Source organism: Erythranthe guttata, chromosome 2, assembly GCF_056151865.1.
Source record: "Erythranthe guttata isolate IM_541 chromosome 2, IM_541, whole genome shotgun sequence".
NCBI lineage: Eukaryota > Viridiplantae > Streptophyta > Magnoliopsida > Lamiales > Phrymaceae > Erythranthe > Erythranthe guttata.
The window spans coordinates 17,339,664-17,358,943 of record NC_142534.1 but is presented as its reverse complement, the minus strand read 5'-3'; the positions used below and the strand labels follow the sequence as shown (position 1 = coordinate 17,358,943).

General features: G+C 35.9%; 5 protein-coding genes and 2 non-coding genes across 8 annotated transcripts; 6 read left to right on the top strand and 1 right to left on the bottom strand.

Moving 5' to 3' along the window:
* Positions 1–402: 402 nt before the first annotated feature.
* Positions 403–2,767, top strand: SKIP4 (SKP1 interacting partner 4). The gene is made up of 3 exons (XM_012988267.2): positions 403–541; positions 964–1,460; positions 2,020–2,767. The coding sequence occupies exons 2-3, from the start codon at positions 982–984 to the stop codon at positions 2,615–2,617; spliced, it is 1,077 nt and encodes a 358-aa protein (XP_012843721.2). The 5' UTR covers positions 403–541; positions 964–981; the 3' UTR covers positions 2,618–2,767.
* A 777-nt stretch (positions 2,768–3,544) lies between these two features.
* On the top strand, positions 3,545–6,900 carry LOC105963801 (serine/threonine-protein kinase VIK). Its single transcript, XM_012988265.2, has 12 exons — positions 3,545–3,989; positions 4,239–4,481; positions 4,683–4,757; positions 4,901–4,981; positions 5,116–5,210; positions 5,336–5,456; positions 5,534–5,613; positions 5,943–6,005; positions 6,100–6,209; positions 6,296–6,381; positions 6,476–6,594; positions 6,684–6,900. The coding sequence occupies exons 1-12, from the start codon at positions 3,954–3,956 to the stop codon at positions 6,817–6,819; spliced, it is 1,245 nt and encodes a 414-aa protein (XP_012843719.2). The 5' UTR covers positions 3,545–3,953; the 3' UTR covers positions 6,820–6,900.
* A 77-nt stretch (positions 6,901–6,977) lies between these two features.
* On the top strand, positions 6,978–7,051 carry TRNAV-CAC (transfer RNA valine (anticodon CAC)). The gene has a single exon. It is a non-coding gene; the product is annotated as a tRNA-Val (tRNA).
* Positions 7,052–7,100: 49 nt separating this feature from the next.
* LOC105963802 (Cytidine/deoxycytidylate deaminase family protein) lies at positions 7,101–9,288 on the top strand. The gene is made up of 3 exons (XM_012988266.2): positions 7,101–7,574; positions 7,932–8,230; positions 8,576–9,288. The coding sequence occupies exons 1-3, from the start codon at positions 7,218–7,220 to the stop codon at positions 9,093–9,095; spliced, it is 1,176 nt and encodes a 391-aa protein (XP_012843720.1). The 5' UTR covers positions 7,101–7,217; the 3' UTR covers positions 9,096–9,288.
* A 441-nt stretch (positions 9,289–9,729) lies between these two features.
* On the top strand, positions 9,730–12,260 carry LOC105963799 (hypothetical protein). The gene is made up of 3 exons (XM_012988264.2): positions 9,730–9,930; positions 10,668–10,722; positions 11,612–12,260. The coding sequence occupies exons 1-3, from the start codon at positions 9,802–9,804 to the stop codon at positions 11,935–11,937; spliced, it is 510 nt and encodes a 169-aa protein (XP_012843718.2). The 5' UTR covers positions 9,730–9,801; the 3' UTR covers positions 11,938–12,260.
* A 360-nt stretch (positions 12,261–12,620) lies between these two features.
* TRNAC-GCA (transfer RNA cysteine (anticodon GCA)) lies at positions 12,621–12,692 on the top strand. Its single transcript has one exon. It is a non-coding gene; the product is annotated as a tRNA-Cys (tRNA).
* A 572-nt stretch (positions 12,693–13,264) lies between these two features.
* PRL1 (pleiotropic regulatory locus 1) lies at positions 13,265–19,167 on the bottom strand. 2 transcript variants are annotated; one of them, XM_012988262.2, is made up of 16 exons: positions 18,862–19,167; positions 18,673–18,697; positions 18,413–18,530; positions 17,997–18,129; positions 17,525–17,609; positions 16,486–16,578; positions 15,832–15,895; positions 15,661–15,746; positions 15,474–15,575; positions 15,271–15,354; positions 15,053–15,113; positions 14,902–14,968; positions 14,722–14,799; positions 14,005–14,069; positions 13,802–13,879; positions 13,265–13,700 (listed from the first exon to the last, which is right to left on the bottom strand). In XM_012988262.2, exons 1-16 carry the CDS (start codon positions 18,996–18,998, stop codon positions 13,528–13,530), a joined length of 1,449 nt encoding a protein of 482 aa, XP_012843716.2. In that variant the 5' UTR covers positions 18,999–19,167; the 3' UTR covers positions 13,265–13,527. The 2 variants fall into 2 exon arrangements, with proteins under 2 accessions (XP_012843716.2, XP_012843717.2); XM_012988263.2 differs by having other exon boundaries at positions 18,641–18,697; positions 18,862–19,137.
* Between the last annotated feature and the right edge of the window lie 113 nt (positions 19,168–19,280).

The following is a 19,280-nucleotide window of genomic DNA, read 5'->3' as shown; positions in this document are numbered from 1 at the left end:
CGAAAACGACGATACAGGGAAACGGATGTCCCAAAAATAGGAATATGAGAACTTGAGGGAAATATATAAATATTAAAAGTATAGAGGTATGTTTATAAATATGTTATATAAACATATATTAGATTTTATTTTTATATGTTTCCATATAAAAATATATTGAAAATAAATATTATTATAAACTAGTATTTTGTAATTGATAATCAAATCATGTAAATAATTAGGGAAATAAAAAATTCTTTTTGAAAATTCACATTTCAAACAGGTTTCTAACTTTTCAGAAATTTCAAAATTGTGTATAAAGAGTTCGGCAAGAATTAAAGCCCAAATAAATCCTACAAGTTTCTTCTTGTACGGATGGCCCAACTAAAATTTACTTATTAACTTTTACCCCCTTGGGGAATTTATATATTAGAAAAGTAACCACAAAAGACGTGAAAATGTAGTTTCAGCATCAAACTTTGGCTTCTCTCCCAATTCTTCGGCGCTTTGTAATCTTCTGCTGAAAGACACAGCTACATCGCAGAATCCAACTCCTCAAAAGGTAAATTCCTTAATTAATTTAGTTTACTGCTTATTCCGTAATGTGATCTGTACATTTCTGTACGAGTCTATGGCATTTTTCTTTTCTGGTTCTAATGAACACGATTTTTTCCACAATTCCATATATTCTCAATTTTTTCTAGGTTTTTTTTATTGGTTGATAGATCAGAGAAACCGATTAAAAATTGAATAATTAATAACATTTGTATACAAATATTACTGGCTTTTTTTTTTTTTTTTTACTTTAATCGCAAATTCGAGTGATTGGTTGCGTTCTGCTAGAAATTTAATTTGATTTTTCAGTAAAAAAAATGGTAATTTTTTGCATCAGCTACAGAAAATGAAATGAAATGCTTGTGGGATATGTGTTAGAAGTTACTCTTCTTCTGACTTTTGCTATTTCCTTTATGCTGAAAATTTCAGTTATTGGTAGCCGAAAGCATGGAATTCGGGGAAAGTCGATCCTCCAGTACCGAAATTGAATCGGAGAAGCCATCCTTAATACCTGGAATTCCAGATGATATAGCCCTTTGCTGCTTAGCGAGAGTTCCCCGAAAGTATCATCCGATTCTCAACTGTGTTTCGAAGAGATGGAGAGATTTGATTGGCTCTCAAGAATGGCTTTCGTATAGGGTGAAGCATAAACTGGATGAGACTTGGATTTATGCTTTATGCAGAGATAAATCCGAGCAGCTTTGCATGTACGCGTTGGATCCCGACCAATTGAAAAGGGGTTGGAAACAGATTCATAGCCTTCCAGGACATTGTTTGAAGAGAAAAGGCGTCGGATTTGAAGTGTTGGGTAAGAACATTTACCTGTTTGGAGGATGTGGTTGGATTGAAGATGCTACTGATGAAGTTTATCGTTATGATGCTTCGGTGAATACTTGGACTAGAGATGGTTCTTTATCCACTCCCAGGTATTTGATTTAGAATTCGAATGGGGCATTTATTACCTTTTTTTCTCAAATTTCCCCTCATGCTCCGAATTAATGGAGCTAATTCATGGAGAGAGAATTATTAGAGGGACATAATGTTTTAGTCCATTTCGCTCGGATTCATGCATATTTATTAGTTTTCTTATTACTTGTGCCGAAACCTTGAAGTACAGATAATATGAAACGGAGGGAGTAAATATAGCCCATGGTTGCTTGAAGAAACTAATCAATAAATATATGTATTTTTTATTTCAGTATTATGTTTTGCTTTTTACTTCACATTACTTAAAGAACCTGTGAATATTTTTCGTTTGACAATGACAATATTTGTCGAACACCTAATCCTGTGAAGCCTATCACATTCTTACTTTTTGAACTTGAAAGAACTCCTATTCTCGTATTTTTCTCGGACGTAGGATCTTTTCGAATGTATGCGCATTTATATGAATGTATGCAGCGATAAACATTTTCATTTTTTTGTCAAACTGTTACAAAAGATTTGTGCTGATTTGATGTTGTTCTGTGTCATCGATTCTATTAGGTGCTTCTTCGCGTTCGAAGCTTTAGATGGTAAACTTTATGCTATTGGAGGGCTTGGAAGGAATTCAAGCAATCCACATCTATGGGACATTTACGAAAGCCGTACAAATTGTTGGAGTTCTCATGCAGACCCAAATATTCTTCCCGATATCGAAGACTCAATGGTATTTGATGGGAAAATTTACATTCGGTGCGGTAATTCATCTGTATCTCCTCACGTGTACGCCGTTGTGTACGAGCCGTCAAGTGGCATGTGGCAGCACGCGGATGCTGACATGGCATGCGGGTGGCGGGGCCCATCGGTTGTGATAGATGGTGTCTTGTATGTGTTGGACCAAACTTCGGGCGTGAGGTTGATGATGTGGAAGAAAGATGTTAGAGAGTGGGTGGCTGTAAGGAGACTTTCGACTCACCTCATAAGTCCACCGTGTCGGCTTGTGGGAATCGGTAAGAGAATATTCGTTATCGGGAAGGGACTTAGCACTGTGATGTTTGACGTTGAAAACGCTGGCTGTGTGGATGGTGTTCTGGTGACGACTTCTGTTCCGAAATTGACTTCTGACGATGATGTAATAAGCTGTAAGTCTCTTGCTATTTGAGCTTCTTTTTTGTAACTAAATGTGAATTTCCTTTGTGGTTTGTAAAATATATATACATACTTAGTAATTTGATCCCAAAAAAAAAACACAATTTGATGTTGTTGTCTTGATACTATGTTGGAATTTCTGAGATTGCTTTATTTTTATCTTTAATTTTTTTCAGAAATTTATTTATTTGTTCTAATTTATCGATCATTGCCATACATTCTTGCATCGTCTTCAAGACAAGAAACATCATCGAAGCTTTACTCGGAACCTTCTGTTTGACAAGTTGAATTTTCTCAGCTTCCATTATCGACTCCAGCTCTACATTCTTTGTCGAATCAATGATTCAGCGCTATAGTTCGAAGATGCCTGACAATCTAACATCAAGAAATCGCATGTTTGAAATTTCATGCAGATACATCAGAAATGCAAGCACATAAAATTTGGTATATTCGGTTCTATAGCACGTAAAAAGAAGAGATTATTCCCCAGTCCCAAAAGCTAAAAAGTAAAACCCCCCATATTTCAACAGAAACAATATGTATAAATTGAAAAAAACTCAGAAATGTACGGGCCTTTGATGATGCCAGCTTCGATATCCGACCCGGGAAGCATACTGGTTTCGAATTCGGGTCCTTCTTCGAGTAAACGGGTCGGCAAAACGGGTCTTTGTTGCAACTCTTCTTCTGTGGATTCTATGAGGTTCAATGCAACGTTGTTACAGGGCTGAATGGACATTTTATGAGGGAATTAGGGGTTTGAGAATATTTGAAAATTTGAAATAAAACAAAAAAGGGGCTACTTTGTGATTATATAAAAAAATGAGGGCTAATGTTGTCATTTAGAAATTATATAATTTTTAATTTAATAAATTAATCTCACTTTTACGCGAAGAACTGACTCAAATGTTTCTGTTATGGGAAACAATTTCCTGTTTCATATATTTGCTGCAAGAATTAAAATCCCAAATTGTCCCAGAAACCCGCGGAGAAACGACATCGTTTTACGCTGTGAGAAACCCCATTTCTCTTTTTCCCGTATTTCCCGACCAGTTAGCATGGACGAAGAGTACAAAGCTTTCAATTTTGGCAGTTGGAATTTCAACCCAAAACACAAGCAAAAAGAATACCCATTTCCGTTTTCCTTTTTCTTTTTTTCCTCGGATACTCCGACCTCGACGACGACTCTTTTGGAGTTTCCGATAATCCGTAACGGTAACTGTTACGTGGTGGCTTGAGCCATAGTGATTACATACCTTGTTGTTATCTTTGTGTTGTGTTTTCCTCCAGCACACCAAGTGTTTGTTGAATTGTCTCTGTGATACTGCTGAACTTTTATTCCTCTCTTTCTCATGGATGATCATAGGCATCAATCAACTTCAACAAAGGTAAGTCTTCTTCTTCTATTCTTCGTGTACGAGCTGGTATTCACAGCTTTGGAAAAATCAATATATCCTTTAACTGGAAAACATATTATACCAATCTTGTTTTTTATGTTGAGCATGTTTCTGATTATGTTTTGAAATTATAGTTGTTATTAATCTAGAAATAGCTCTGTTTATACTGAAAATGGAGATAATTGTGCGTGCTGTTTTCTACCACCCTTCTCAATCATTTTCCATCTTCGGTCTTTTCAGCAACAGATGCCATCTGAAATTGACCAGGAAGGAGAAGGTCCATACCGCCTTCTTTTTTGTTCGAGTAAGGGCGATAAAGCTGGTGTTATGCAGGAACTCGTAAAAGGCGTAAGCCCCAATTTGGCTGACTATGATAAGAGAACCGCACTTCACTTAGCATCATGTGAAGGGTGCATGGAAATAGTTGTTCTACTTCTCGAGAAAGGAGCCGATGTTAACTCCATGGATCGCTGGGGTCGAACTGTAAGTAGTTCAATCCATAAAATTCTTACATATGATGTGTGCCAGAATTTTTTATCTAATTTGTCAATGTTAGTGTATAATTGTGTCGACGTTTTTTCCTACTATGATAATCATTCTGTAGTCTTTCCACACACTTAATAAAGCTAGGAGATTTCCCCTAAGAATATTTTTAATACGTTATGTTACTGAAATACTGTGCAGCCACTCTCTGATGCTCGTAGCTTTCGCCATCACGAAGTTTGCAAAGTTTTGGAGGCGCATGGTGGAACTGATCCGGTATATACTTTTCAGCAGTGTGCTGTTGTAGTTTTTCCACTAAATTCGGATATTTTTCCTTAAAACCATGAAAAAGCATAGTCGGAGTCTATTTCGCTTTATGAGTAATTGAGAAGTCTCGTTTCAATTTTTGATTTTTACAGATGGGACTTGACTCTCAAACTCCATGTTTTGAAATTGATTCAATTGAGGTGGACATGAACGAAGCAACTCTCATCGGTGAAGTAATTTCTCCACATGCACATCTTTTAATTTTTTGTCCTTACGCCGAACAAATTGAAGATTCTTCTCCTTCTTCATTATCCGATTTCCGTTGAATATTCTAAGATCCATGCATATTATAAATCAATAATTGCAGGGTTCTTTTGGGGAAGTTTACTCAGTCAAGTGGCGTGGTACAGAAGTTGCTGCAAAAACAATTCGTTCTTCCATTGCTTCAAATAAAACAGTAAAGTGAGTTCTTTTTATTAAGCGGTGCAGCTTCTTTTCTGATACTATATATGACTAACAAAGAGAAAATTTGCGTACATGTTGACCAGTAATGAATATATGCGGCTTATTGGCTGTTGACTTTACAGGGAAAACTTTCTAAAGGAATTAGCCCTGTGGCAAAAATTGCGTCACCCTAATATAGTGCAATTTCTTGGTGTTCTAAAGCACCCTGACCGTTTGATCTTCCTCACTGAGTACCTACGAAATGTAAGTGTGTTAGTAATTTGGGATAGTATTTGAATTTTGAATATATTTTTTAATGTTTCGGTTAATGAAAATGGTAGGGAAGTTTATATGATATACTGAGAAAGAAAGGACGGCTCGATTCACTGACTGCAGTTGCATATGCTTTGGATATAGCAAGGTACATGTTCAAACTGAAATTACCAAACTTAGTTCAGATTGGAATGGAGACTTTATTGAGTTCTATTAAAACTGAAATTTTTGCCTCCAGTACCCCTGTGTTATATCGAATTGTTACGAAACTCCCCGTGTTGTTAAAATTAGCAAAATCCCCCCTGTGATGCATTTTTTTGAGCAAACAACCCCCTAAATGGTGAGTTTTTAGGGGGTAGTTTGCTAATAACATTAGATAAGAGGAAAAAAATGGAAAAATAATTAACCGAGTCTTGTATTGATTGCTTAACCATTTATATATACTGAAATCAATATTTTTATGGTGTGTTTTTGCAGAGGTATGAATTATCTACATCAACATAAACCTCACGCCATTATCCATAGAGATTTAACACCGAGGTACCTAGTAATAATTTTAATTGATTTGCCCCCTCTTCAACTTGCGTTATTACATATTTTTGCGAGCCATTACATGATTGAACATTTCTTGCAGAAATGTTTTGCAGAGTGACGCAGGGCGCCTAAAAGTCACCGACTTTGGATTGAGCAAGATTTCGCAAGGGAGAGATGTCGGCTATAAAATGACTGGCGGAACTGGATCATGTACTATTATCCCTTAATTACGAAAAAATAAAAAATAAAATGATTTTAGAAAATTTTACAAGATTATATTCTGATTTTTTTTCCAGACCGCTACATGGCTCCAGAAGTCTACCGTCGAGAATCTTACGGAAAAAGCGTCGATGTATTTTCTTTTGCGATGATTGTCCATGAGGTAATTATATTAAACTCACTTCGTATTATCATAATTCTTGCTAAATAAAGTTGGGGAAATTGTTGATTTTTTACTCTTGTTATCTGGAAATTAGATGTTTCAAGGAGGACCGTCAAATAGGGGAGAAGACGCAGAAAAATTGGCAGACAAACGAGCGTACGAAGATTCACGACCCCACCTCCCTTCAATGATGTACCCTGAACCAATCAGAAAGTGAGTTGAATAAAAAAAAAAGAAGGAATATTCATCAAACTATTTGAATTTAGACTGCTCCAATTGAAAATTGCTGATCTTGATTTTAGGCTTCTACAAGATTGTTGGCATAAGATCCCCGATCGAAGGCCTACATTCGAAGAAATTATAATGCACCTGGAGATTATCCAAGAAAACCTTCAAGAAAAGGGCAGAGGGACATGCTGCAGCTGTTTGATCTTGTAATAAGATTTAAAAAATATTATGCTTTCCATAAATATACAAAAACATAACATGATTATCATAATAAGCAATTTGATTAAGACATCTGTTCATATTTTTTTTTGAAAAACATTGGCTTTTGATATGTTTAATTAATGTGTAAGTTAAAGACTGACATCAAAGTCTGGGTGGTGTAGTCGGTTATCACGCTAGTCTCACACACTAGAGGTCCCCGGTTCGAACCCGGGCTCAGACACTTTCTTTTATTTTTGCTCTCAGTTGTTTGCATCCCCACCTTTTTCACCAAAGCTCCCTTCGAAATTAATTCTCAATTTTTTTTTCTCTCTCTACAGTTAATTTTACTTTCTCCATTGTTATAAAGTTTCAATTTCTCAAGGAAATAAATACTTCCAGCTTCCATTATGTACGCTCAAACGCTTCCATTTTCTAAGCACATTATCCACAATCCACCAACAAAGCGACAGATTCCGGCGTTTCCACCGAATTCGCAACTTGGGTTTTCAAATTCAGCGAAAAGGGTTTCTGTATCAGGAATCAGTTCGAGAAAAAGTGCCCATTTGGCTATGATCGTGTGTGGTGGGTCGCAGGATAAGCAAGAAGTTGTAGATGATGGGTATTACATGAGGAGGTGTGTTGAGCTTGCGAAGAAGGCCATTGGTTGCACCAGTCCTAATCCAATGGTTGGTTGTGTAATTGTGAATGATGGTAAAATTGTCGGCCAAGGATTTCACCCTAAAGCTGGGCAACCTCACGCTGAGGTTATTTCACAATTTCCTCTTCCTCTGCTGCATTTTTATGTCTTGATTGAATACAAATCTTTGCTGTGTGTGTGCGAGAGAGTGTTTCTCTGTGTGTGTGTGTGTGTGAGAGGGAGAGAGAGAGAGTCTCTGTGTGTGTGAGAGAGAGAGAGAGGTTAATTCTTTGCTGTAGTTCATAGTAGTAGGGCTAATCTGAATGAAGATCTTTTAGAGAGAGAGAGAGAGAGTGAGGTTAGTTCTTTGCTGTAGTTCATAGTAGGCCTAATCTAATTGAAGATCTTTTAAACTGAAATTTCTGAGAATTATGTTAATACATATATACAGAGAATTTGACCTTTCAAAAGAAAAGAACTACAGGTTTTTGCACTAAGAGATGCTGGTGATTTAGCCGAAAACGGGACAGCATACGTCAGTTTAGAGCCGTGCAACCATTACGGAAGAACGCCGCCCTGCACGGAAGCACTAATCAAAGCCAAAGTGAAGAATGTAGTGATTGGTATGGTCGATCCGAACCCCATTGTGGCTTCAACTGGAGTCAAAAAATTGCAAGAATCGGGTATTAAAGTTACTATTGGAGTCGAAGAAGATATGTGCAAAAGGCTCAATGAAGCCTATATCCATTATATGCTCTCACGAACACCGTACCTTACTCTCAGGTACTTGCATTGTCTACTCGGTTTTTTCTATTTGCACGAATAATTTGATTTCAGTTTCGGTTGGTTTGAGTTTGTATTTTTCGATCAAAAAGTACGTCAAAACCCTTACTTTTCATCTAAATCAAACTTGAAAGGGTGAAAATGACAATAAAAATTTACAAATATTTGGTTAAAGGGTAAAAAAAAATTGCAATTAATTTTTGTTTTGCACATCTTCATTTTTCGGTTAGCCAATGGCCAGATGGGGCTAAATTGTTGACTGCAACCAAACCTCAAGGGAGTTATATGTAATTTTCCAAACCTTAGGGGATCTATTCGTAATTTGACATTCGTTTGGTTAATCAGGTATTCGATTACACTTGATGGCTATCTACTGAATGAGCTCAGTGAAGAAGCTATGGAGTGTGGTGGATATTATTCGAAACTTTTGCAAGAATACGATGCTATTGTACTTTCTTCTACGGGATTGGTCGACAAGTCTTCGTTTCCTATTTCGAATGAACCCGGGGCAAACCAACCTCTTAAGATCGTACTTAAGAAAGATTCTGCTTCGAAATTATCGATAATATCTGAGGGAGATATAGTTCAAGAAGGAACAAGTTTGTCTGAAATTCTCGAACACTGCAAGAATCGAGGAATGTGTAGTGTCTTAGTGGATTTGAGGGGTGATGACGTGGATTTTGAGGGCGTAATTAAAGAGGGTCTCGAGTTGAACTTGTTCCAGAAGGTTGTGGTGGAGGTTTTGCCGTTTTTCGGTGGTGGTGGTGAAAGGAGAGTGTTGAAGGGTATGGATGTAAAAGCGAAGGTGAAAAAGATGACATCGTTTGCGTCTGGTAAGAGTGTTATACTAGAGGGGTATTTCTGACTAAATTTGTGTCGAATAAATTGCACGAAGATCGGTGAAGAACAAATGAAGGTCCTTTTTTTTTTCTTTTTTTTTTTCTTTTTTTGTGTTGTTGAAGATGACTGTACGAGGATGTAATAGAGACAAGAACAAAGGTGTAATTTATTGAATAATTTTTTATGTTTTTGGTAATAATGAAATACGCAGCCAACAATACAGGTGTACTGGGTAAATCTATACTCTCTATAATAACTTGCAAACTATACGAGAGACGTAAATCACATTAGGCTAACTACGTGTTACATGCTCGCCCTAATGATCAAAAATTATAAGTAATTGTCCCAATGATATGAGATATATAAGTAGCATGTATTATCAAGAAAATCAACAATCTCAATTGAATATTAATTCTTATGCCAATTGCCCATGTTTAATTATTAAGATAAGTTATAGCTTATAATCATTCAATTAAACAACTAAATTTTATTAGTACATGGTTAATCCAATTAATTTTTAGGATGGTCCCAAAAAAAAAAAACCATTTGGTTACTTTTTAAGCCTTGAGGGCTTAAAACTTCAATTGAACAATTTGTAAGGCGTAAAGTGTAAATATGTTATTTTGCAGAAGTGCCCCTTTTTAACATGTAATTTTACTAATTAAGCCCCCTTCTCCTTCTTCTCCCCCCATTCTTCTCCTGCGGAAGAGAGAGAAAGAGAGCGCGGAAAAATGGAAGAGACAAAAACCCTTCCGGAAAGCAGAAAGAGGCCTCTCGAAAACGACGCCGTCGACATTCAGAATACTCCTTACTACAAAATACGCGCCGTTCTGAGAGACCTTCGGCCACATTTCATCGAGGTTTGAGATTTCTCTTGTAATTTTTACGAATGCGAATTGATTGATTTTATGTGGGTATTTTCGTCGGTGTTTCTCTGATTTTTTCTTCTAGTAGTCGTTTTCTTTTCGTGAATTATGTGATAGGATTTGAAATTATGTTGTCTTCTCCAACGAATTTGAAGTATCAGAATTTTCAAATTTTCTCGTTTTTAGGTCTGGAAAGAACTCCCAAAATAACCGGAAGTGTGTTTCCGCTCATTTTTTTTTTCTGTTCATGATCAAATTTGTATGAGTTTCTACTGACATCTGTGCATGTATGAGTGATAGTATTGGATTTGGGGATTTTAATTAATTAATTAAAATTTATGCAGTTTTATGTGGCTATAGATATGAATGTGGTGGCCCTTTGTATCAGTAAACTTTGATCTAGGGTATGAAATTTTGGTAATTCAATTTCCTACTGCTGAAATTCGCTCGATTAATTTATCTATTGGGTTCAGCATCTGTCTCTTTAAATACTAACACGTTCACTCGCGTACTTTGGGATCGAAAAGTTATGGTAATGATTATTAAAGTGATACAAACAATTTGGCATCTGTGGTGATATTTAATTTTGCTGTAAAACAACACAGGCAAGCATCGATCAATCGTTTTTGTTAGTGAAGCAAGTCTAGAAGATTTGGTTAATGATACTTTCTAATTATCTTAATAAAATTAAAGTATTTAACCCTAACATGTTCTTTTGTAATCTTTTTTAGGTGCTCAAGACCCCTGATTTTCGAAATTGCAAGGCAGCTGATGATATCCGTGAAGGTGAGGGTGTGGTTTATACTGTTTATAGCCATTCACACGTAACTTCTATTTCCCACTAGTGTTCGTACTTTCTTCCGTGTTTAAACTCGGGCAGACATATTTTTATGTTTCCATTCAATATCTGGATTACCTCTTACATAAAAATTCTAGGGTTTTGTGTATCCCGATAATATTATGTTGTTGGAAAATCCAGCTTGGCCATTGCGAAGTGGCGGAAAAGAATGAGAGTATGTTTGGAAGTGGAATTTGATTTACTAGACTTCTGAATTGGTCGGTGGACCTTTATTAATCTACTTTCCCTTCTCTACGTAATTAGCTTTACTACTAATTTCAAGTTTTCGACCCTTATTAGGAACCTTCATGTTCTGCATTCTGACCACATTATTGTCAATACTAATATAATTAAGTCCGAACTCGTATATCCTTATTTTTCCAAGATCATACGTCTCCATCATTTTCTAATCCTTCTTTTTAAAGAAATACTTGAAAATATTCCATTTGTTATGTTATGTTTCTGTACGTACGGTTTCAGAATCCATCAACTTTATTGAAATAGAACTGTTTAGAGTGAAGCAGCATTATGATTTAAGGTAGTTTTGATGTGGCATGTCTATATACTCCGATGAATGATTTAATCTGAAGAATGAAAGCTTAATTGGTTCTATTATCACTTCTTGAATATATATCAAATGGTTGTTTAGTTTGAAAACCATCAATTTTGTTTTTCTTTTTCATATATTGCTGTTTTCCTAATTAACTTCCTTTTCCAACTGAACCGCAGTCATGCATGAAAAATTCCATATTATTTATAATATCCTTGATATAAATATTCATGAATTCAGAAAGACAAAATATAAGACTTACAACGGTGTAAAATAAAACTCTGCAGGGATGAAGCTTGTGATGGAGCTGTACCGAGAGATGACAGCAGAAACCGGTAAGCTGGAGAAATGCAGTAACGGTAACATTGAAAATGGACAAAAGCGTGTGAAGCATCATGAACAACAAGAAGATTTGAAACCCGGAGAGAATCTTCTCCATGATGTTGATGAAGCTTCTGCTGAACCTTTGGGCGATCATGCCACCGACACATTTATTGTTGGGGGTTCTGCTTTTGGTTGGAACTTCGTCACTTCCCATGGCAGCAAAGCTGACTATTATGGTCAAACAAAAGAGGATTTTCGAGCCAAGAATGCCAAAGACGATTCAAATTAGGGGAAATTTACAACTCCACTCTCTCACCATTCTTGTTTCGCAGAGTTCATGCGACGAGATTGAAGTAGATGATCGTGTATAATGGGTTCGGATTTTTCGGGAAGGATTCTTTCTCCTTCTTTCTTTCTTTTTTTCTTCGTTTTATGTGTATTTTAGTGAAAACAAAATGTGGGTGTGAACGAGCTTCTGAAAAACTGTTCAATTTCTCGTCTCAAGGTTAAAGGAGACTTACTAGATCAGTATATTCTTAGTTTGGACTGAAGTTGCACCATTGTATTTCTAGATTTGGCATTAATTCCAATTATACCCTATGATTAGCTGCAGTTGTAATTCTCCCTATGATTAATCACTTTGTTGGTGTAGATTAGGTAGAGTACGAGAGAGTTGATTATTTGATCAGGTTGAGAGTAATCATACCCTATGAATAGTGAGTGTCGAGTATTTATATTTTCTTGATATGACAATAATTATCATCATAATAGTAAATTAATTGTGGTGGATTAACTTGCAAAAGTGCCCTAGTTGGTGGATTACGAGGGCATTTCGGTTAATGATCTGGGTTCGGTTCTTGTAGCCCAATGCGATTTACATACTCTTTTCATTTGTAAACTTTGCTTTATTATTCATTGCACACATCGAGTGTATGGTGTATTTAACTTTTGGTGCATTAAACGAACATCTAAGGGTCCATAGCTCAGTGGTAGAGCAATTGACTGCAGATCAATAGGTCACCGGTTCGAACCCGGTTGGGCCCTTCAAACTTTTTATGTTTATTTTTTAAATTTAAATTTCAAATTTATATGTTTTTAATTTTATCAATTTAAATAGGATATAGGCTGAGTCAGGCCCAATAACGGAAAATATGGATTTAACGGTGGCCAAATAACGGAAATATGGATTTAACGGTAGGCCAATTTAAATTTCAAATTTATATGTTTTTAATTTTATCAATTTAAATATAGGATTTCAAATTTATATGTTTTTTATTTTATCAATTTAAATATAGGCTAAGTGAGGCCCAATAACGGAATATATGGATTTAAGGGTGAGCCATATAACGGAAAATGTGGATTTAACGGTAGGCCCAATAACGGAAAATGTGGATTTAACGGTGGCCAAATAACGGAAAATGTGGATTTAACGGTGGCCAAATAACGGAAATATGGATTTAACGGTAGGCCAAATAACGGAAATTGTTGATTTAATGGTGGGCCAAATAACGGAATATATGGATTTCAATATAGGCCCAGTAGGCCATATGAGCCTGGCAGGCACGATAACGAAAAACCTAGAATTAATTGGGGTCGAAAATGAATTCAGGCAAATATTAATACACGAACTTGCAATCTCAAATTACATAGATGCTTGCTTCGATAAATCTTGATAAACAGGATAATAAATAATACACCTAACACGACAACTGAATATTTCAATCCTCGTTTAAAGGACTCGCAATAAACATATCAGCTCAGCAATACTACAATTTTACAGTTTTACGTACTTCAATAACTCTTTCTCGAGCTTTTTTTTTTTAAATTTAACACGTAATGAAAGAGCAAAAAGTAAATCCAAATGTCTAAAGCAGAAATATTAGAAGCGGCGAATATCTTTGGGTGGCTTGAAATGAACGGGATGAGATTCTGGGGTTGCCGTTTCGTCTTCTTTCCACATCTTTATAGTCTTGTCCGCCTCACAAGTGATCAGCCTCGAACCAGTTAAATCATACGTGATAGCGTATATACCAGCTTCACTATCCAGCGAACCTGACATAATTAATTTACAAAATTAATTTAATGTCCAAAAGGTTGATGCTATAAGTAGAAACAAAAAGAAAACAAAATTATGTTGCTTGATATATACATACCGGGTTGAACAATTGTTTGGGATTGCTGGAAATTGTGGCCGCTTTTCCAGTCCCAAAACCATAAACTTCCATTATCACCTATGATAAATTAAATGATATTAAAATTAAAACCATGTATGATGTCCTCCAACACAAACACAAAGCTATAATATTCTTGGAAACAAGATGAAATTCTGTCAAGAAAAATATTTGGTGAAACTCACCTGCTGTGGCCATTACTCCCTCCTCGTTGACTGCAGCTGCATTAATTATAGTCTTCTGCTGAGAGCTGGAAAAAAGAAACATGAAATTAGCTTTGTCGCCAGGTGTTCGGGTTGACATTATTCAAAGAACTGAAAATCAAATCTCAGTACAGTAGGCTGAGTAGCTATATCAAGCAAATAGAAAACGAAGTATTCTAAAGTATTTAAGTGGCAAAGAAGACTGTCTATTGAAGAGAAAATATTCTTTATAGGTAACAATTAAATTATATAGTCCACGGAGTGGATAAAAATGTCTGCAGCTCATTAATTTATAGCGTTCACTAAACTGTATTCGAGTAGACATTAAACATAAATAGCACTCCTAAATAATAGTTTATTCGTGAAAAGGTACAAAGATCTGAAACTTCCAGTAATCCAGTTATTCATTTATTCTTATTCTTTCCATTATTAATATCATCATTATATTTTTAGGGAAAGAGGAACTATCCTAAGACAGGTTGCTCTGACCCCGCCAAGGCAAACCAATTACGCAATGATAAAGTCTGTTCTCACGATCTCAGTCAGTAAATGCTAAATATTATACACCAATGTAAGAAGAAAAATGAGTGCCTGCATTTATGCCGATCAAAATTAGAAGAGCCTGCAAGCCTAATCAACTTTTTCAGGGAACAAAAAAGAAACATGGAGGAAGTTGTATGGCTATTCATTAACACTTACAGCATGTTGTGCATAAATTCTCCTCTAGGAAGTTGAAACTTTTTAATATTCTCAGCTGATGCAGACACAAAAGCGTCTCTGCAAAATTGGAAATATGAAATTAGGCAAATACTGAAAAATGAGATCATGTAAAATTCAAACCAAAAATTAAGATGTACAACACATAATGAAAATGCTTACTCCTTAGGATGCTGAGCCATAGCTCGCACAGATTTTTTATGGTGTGTGAGAGTTGCCATTGCTTTACCTGCCAGGCACAAACACATGCACTTCAATAAAGAGAGATCAAGATATAATTAAGAACCACAAGATAATTTGTTATAACTATTACCATATCTGAGGTCCCAGAACTTTATAGTTGAATCATGAGAACCTGTTATGATTTGTGGATCCTGCATGTTCAAGTCATGCCATGAGGTCAGACTAAAAGAGCAAAACAGAAAATAACCAAATCCCTAAATTTCATTCATAAATTTGAGGCAGATAGGTACACATAAAGAGATATATTAAATACTAAAAGTACTTGGGAGCCACAAGGTGAGCACTAACCGTAGGTCGTGTGAAGACTGAACAAACGGTATTATCATGTCCAGTAAGTGCAAAAATTTGCATCTTGCTACGAATATCCCAGACCTAAAATCATATTATAACCTAAATTAGTACAAATCTCTATTCTCTACTGGTACTTTATAGATTTCTCAGATATTGAAAATACATATTTTATCAGATATAATATAACCAATAATCCGTACCCGACACACGGAATCCCGACCTCCAGTACACAAAATGTCAATAGTAGGATGAAGTGCCAGGCAATACACACCACTAAGATGGCCATGATAAGAGCGAATGGCCTGAAAACAGAAAGGGTGTATTTATTAAACGCCAAATATTACTTCAGCTGAAAGCCTGAAACAACTGTTGAAAATGGCTACCAACCTTATTCTGCTCTAGGTCCCAACATTTAACTAATTTGTCATCCCCAGCAGAAAACATGTATGTGTGCTTCTTACTAACAGCCAGACCTGCAAGAAAATTAATTATTTCTTAATATATAATCCTGTGAATTTTCAGGAAATGAGTGTTATCCAGAAATAAGAAATGAACTACCTCGTACTTGGTCAATGTGACCGGTAAGTGTGAGTTTCAGCCGGCCACTTGCTAAGTCCCATATCTGGCCACCATATAAATAAGAAAATTGAATAAGAAAAAGAACACAACTGAAGGAAACTAAGCGCCTGACTGACAAGAAAACTATATGCTACAGGGAACAACATAATTTAGTGAAGTTTACAACACTAAAAGGGTATTCATAAGCTTAAGATTAAATGATTCATCACAGAGATCAGTAGCTGTAAAAGATATCTACTCATTACATAATCTCAGTGCTGGAACTGAAGGCATTGATCATTTTTAACAAATCGAGATTAATCTCTGTTTATTCAACCAGTTATAAAATAGTTCTCCTATTAAATTCCATATCCATAGCTACTTTTAATGTGAATGCTTTTCATAAGAACATTAGCTAATACAGTGAGAAAAGTCTAGATAAATCCATTTACAACTAACTCATCCAACTCGACGGAAACAGATGAAGCGTTTCTAGACCCACAACTTCCGAAACTAATTGCTTGTACCAGATACACTAAAAATAAACTAGCAAATCAGATAAAGTTACACCACATTCACTTTCTAATCCAGTCTTTCCAAATAATACACTTTTTTTTTTTTTTTTGGGGGGGGGGGGGAGTGTAAGTTTCTAACCTTGATTGTTCGATCAGCAGATCCCGTGCAAAACCAATTATTACTGGGGTCAAGAGCAACTGACCGCACCCATCCCAAATGGCCACTAATGACCTACATGGATCAACTTGCAAGGTAAGAATCAATAAAAAGGGCAGAAAAGACAATACCACATACATCAGTAGGACCAAACAAAGAAAATCAGTAGCATTCATGTAAAAGATAACAAACGTCACATGCAAGTGGTAGTGTGAAGCTTTTCTATCAAAACAAGGATAGGTGCCAATAAGGTACAAGTAAAATCTTTCTTACATGCTATATGACCAATTGGGTGAGATTGATGTAATTTCTTTCAACAGATTACAGATATAACAAGTTTCCATGGAATGACACCAGAGATCCCAAAATCTGATGATGTGCATGAAAACACAAGATACAAAATCGTATGAAGTAGTGTAGTCAATAGCATATATGTTTATTTTCAAATAATTTCATATGCTATAAAGAGATTTTAGGAGTTCGAAACTGGCCTGCATACAAAATGCATGCAGACAAATACCTCTCCTCAATGGTTAGGCTGACTCCAGCAAATTCAGAATGCATACAGTCTATAATAACTTTTTTATACTTTTGAATAGGTGCAGAAGATCCATTAAGTCGTGAAACCTATATAAGGATTCTAAAGTTTTTTTCAAGCTATACTTTTAGATAGCATTTGTAACATACAAATTTACAGGAGCTAACAAAGATTTGAGATACTTCTGCTAATCTTATATGTGGAATTCATAGATGCATCTTTACGGTATACCATATCACAAAGATATGGTGGTATAAACTCCAGTATAGGCGATGGCATGTTGTAGAGAAAACCTTGAAATTGTGATTCACAGCCCATAGAGTCTATCAGAAAGACAGTGAAGGCCAGACTGAACTGGAAAACTGAGGTTAAGCAGTAGTCCTAAGGGCCTAAACAAGCAGACGCATCAAAGATCATTTATACTTATACATTTATCATTTCGGTTCAGGAAACTTCCTGAACAAGTTAAGAAAAGTTTCTTACCCTGTAATTCTTCCACGGGGCATGCCATATAGGACGAGGCCATCTACTTGGAATTCTTTCCATGATGGCAGAAGTTGAAAGATTCCTGAGCATCACAAAAGAACAATAATCACAATGCTGTTAATGTCTATCATCATCCATAGTATAAATAATCATGTAATGAAAGGAAAATGACAGAAAGCAACAAAAGGATAATGGAATCATGTGTAATTTTCAAAATTATCAAATAAAACATGTTTCCAACCACCGATGTGCTATAATACATTTTAATTTAGTTCAACAAAGACTGATGAAAGAATCACAACTAGAAGAGAATATCATATTCACTTGTCATTCAGAAGCTTGAGATTTTTTAAAATGTAATACTATTTCCAAGAATAACTGTTAGCTAGCCCGCATGGCAAGTGAGTGTTTCAATAGATATTATAATATACAGTTCCAGAAAGAAACACTAGTGTCAAGAACAGAAGACCTTTCAGGTAAACCAGATGCGGGTATAATAGTTGTGCTCCTGCCTTGAACACCAACATTGCTACTGCCGCTAGGTTGCCCTGTTGTACTAATCTGTGACCCTCCCTTTTGCATATCATTTGATCGTTCAGGGCCTGCACGAAGAATACACTCCAACTATCAACTGACACAAAAATTCAGATCGGCAATCTTGATATGCACTCAGTTAAATGTAACATATTATGTACAGGTAAAAGTTCATATGCGCCTCACATCAAGGTTTATATCTCCCAAATAAACATCTACTAATGTTAACTGGCTTTGTTAAGTTTCAACATCCAAGAATTTTTTGATTTACTTAATATGAATGACCACAAAATCTTTGCATACAGCAAACTCACATCTCTAAAGGTTCGAACTTGGCCAGAGTTGAAATACCTGGAAGTGCAAGGACATTGTTGGGGGTAGATGTTAGTTGCGATCGATTTTTTGCAGATCCTGTTTGAGTAGAAGGTTCCGTAGACACGTTTTTCACTCCTCCATACTCGTTATTAAGCTAAAACATCAACCAAAAACACACATAATTCAAAAGGGAATACTCTAAATTCAAGGCATGCATAATTACACGCCACAATAATAATCCAATAAAAATAATAATTAACATACTTCTCCACGGCTAGGCATTATTTAGCACCAACCTTATAATTTACTCGAATCTTCTTGCTGCAAAACAGACAAAAACCAAAATAAATTAATAAAAATTGATATCTAAATACAATGCATATAATCACTAAATCGTATAACGAACTCAATAGGAATTATCCAAATACACTATAACTCAACAAATGATGGTAATTAGAATAATTAAAATTGAGGGTTTCCCAAACCTTTCCGGGTCGGGTGGGGGAAATTGACCGTGTGTAGGAGAGAACAGATCGAGGGCTCGCTTCACTGATTTGAAGCTGAGCTTCTTCAGCGACTGTGGCTCTACAGGTATCTCGGAATCCATCGTCGCCCCCGGCATCCGTATACTGGCAGACAGGGTTCACGGCGGAGGCACGGCGGAGATACGGTGAGGGTTGCGACGAAGCTTTTCGGTACTACAGCCGATTTGGGGTTGGGGTTGGGTTGGGGTTGGGGTTTGGGATTAATTTATTTTATTTAACTATTTTTTTCATATATATATTTATGCCGCTATTATTTTTGCGTCTTTCCTTTTTTTCATAAATAGAACATAGCCCCTTGTAGTTTTATCTATTTTTACTTAACCCCTTATAGAATTATAGTATGAAAATAAGCACATAGT

Excerpts from the sequence above, each read along its gene's own strand:
- SKIP4 (XM_012988267.2), top strand. The coding sequence starts at position 982 with ATGGAATTCGGGGAAAGTCGATCCTCCAGTACCGAAATTGAATCGGAG. Across the intron at positions 1,461-2,019 it reads GGTTCTTTATCCACTCCCAG|GTGCTTCTTCGCGTTCGAAG; the intron begins GTATTTGATTTA and ends CGATTCTATTAG.
- LOC105963801 (XM_012988265.2), top strand. The coding sequence starts at position 3,954 with ATGGATGATCATAGGCATCAATCAACTTCAACAAAG. Across the intron at positions 3,990-4,238 it reads ATCAATCAACTTCAACAAAG|CAACAGATGCCATCTGAAAT; the intron begins GTAAGTCTTCTT and ends CGGTCTTTTCAG. Across the intron at positions 6,210-6,295 it reads GACTGGCGGAACTGGATCAT|ACCGCTACATGGCTCCAGAA; the intron begins GTACTATTATCC and ends TTTTTTTTCCAG.
- LOC105963802 (XM_012988266.2), top strand. The coding sequence starts at position 7,218 with ATGTACGCTCAAACGCTTCCATTTTCTAAGCACATTATCCACAATCCA. Across the intron at positions 7,575-7,931 it reads CTGGGCAACCTCACGCTGAG|GTTTTTGCACTAAGAGATGC; the intron begins GTTATTTCACAA and ends AAAGAACTACAG. Across the intron at positions 8,231-8,575 it reads ACACCGTACCTTACTCTCAG|GTATTCGATTACACTTGATG; the intron begins GTACTTGCATTG and ends TTGGTTAATCAG.
- LOC105963799 (XM_012988264.2), top strand. The coding sequence starts at position 9,802 with ATGGAAGAGACAAAAACCCTTCCGGAAAGCAGAAAGAGGCCTCTCGAA. Across the intron at positions 9,931-10,667 it reads TTCGGCCACATTTCATCGAG|GTGCTCAAGACCCCTGATTT; the intron begins GTTTGAGATTTC and ends AATCTTTTTTAG. Across the intron at positions 10,723-11,611 it reads AGCTGATGATATCCGTGAAG|GGATGAAGCTTGTGATGGAG; the intron begins GTGAGGGTGTGG and ends AAAACTCTGCAG.
- PRL1 (XM_012988262.2), bottom strand. The coding sequence starts at position 18,998 with ATGCCGGGGGCGACGATGGATTCCGAGATACCTGTAGAGCCACAGTCG. Across the intron at positions 15,896-16,485 it reads CTGCTGATCGAACAATCAAG|ATATGGGACTTAGCAAGTGG; the intron begins GTTAGAAACTTA and ends TATGGTGGCCAG. Across the intron at positions 13,880-14,004 it reads GGGAGTAATGGCCACAGCAG|GTGATAATGGAAGTTTATGG; the intron begins GTGAGTTTCACC and ends AATTTATCATAG.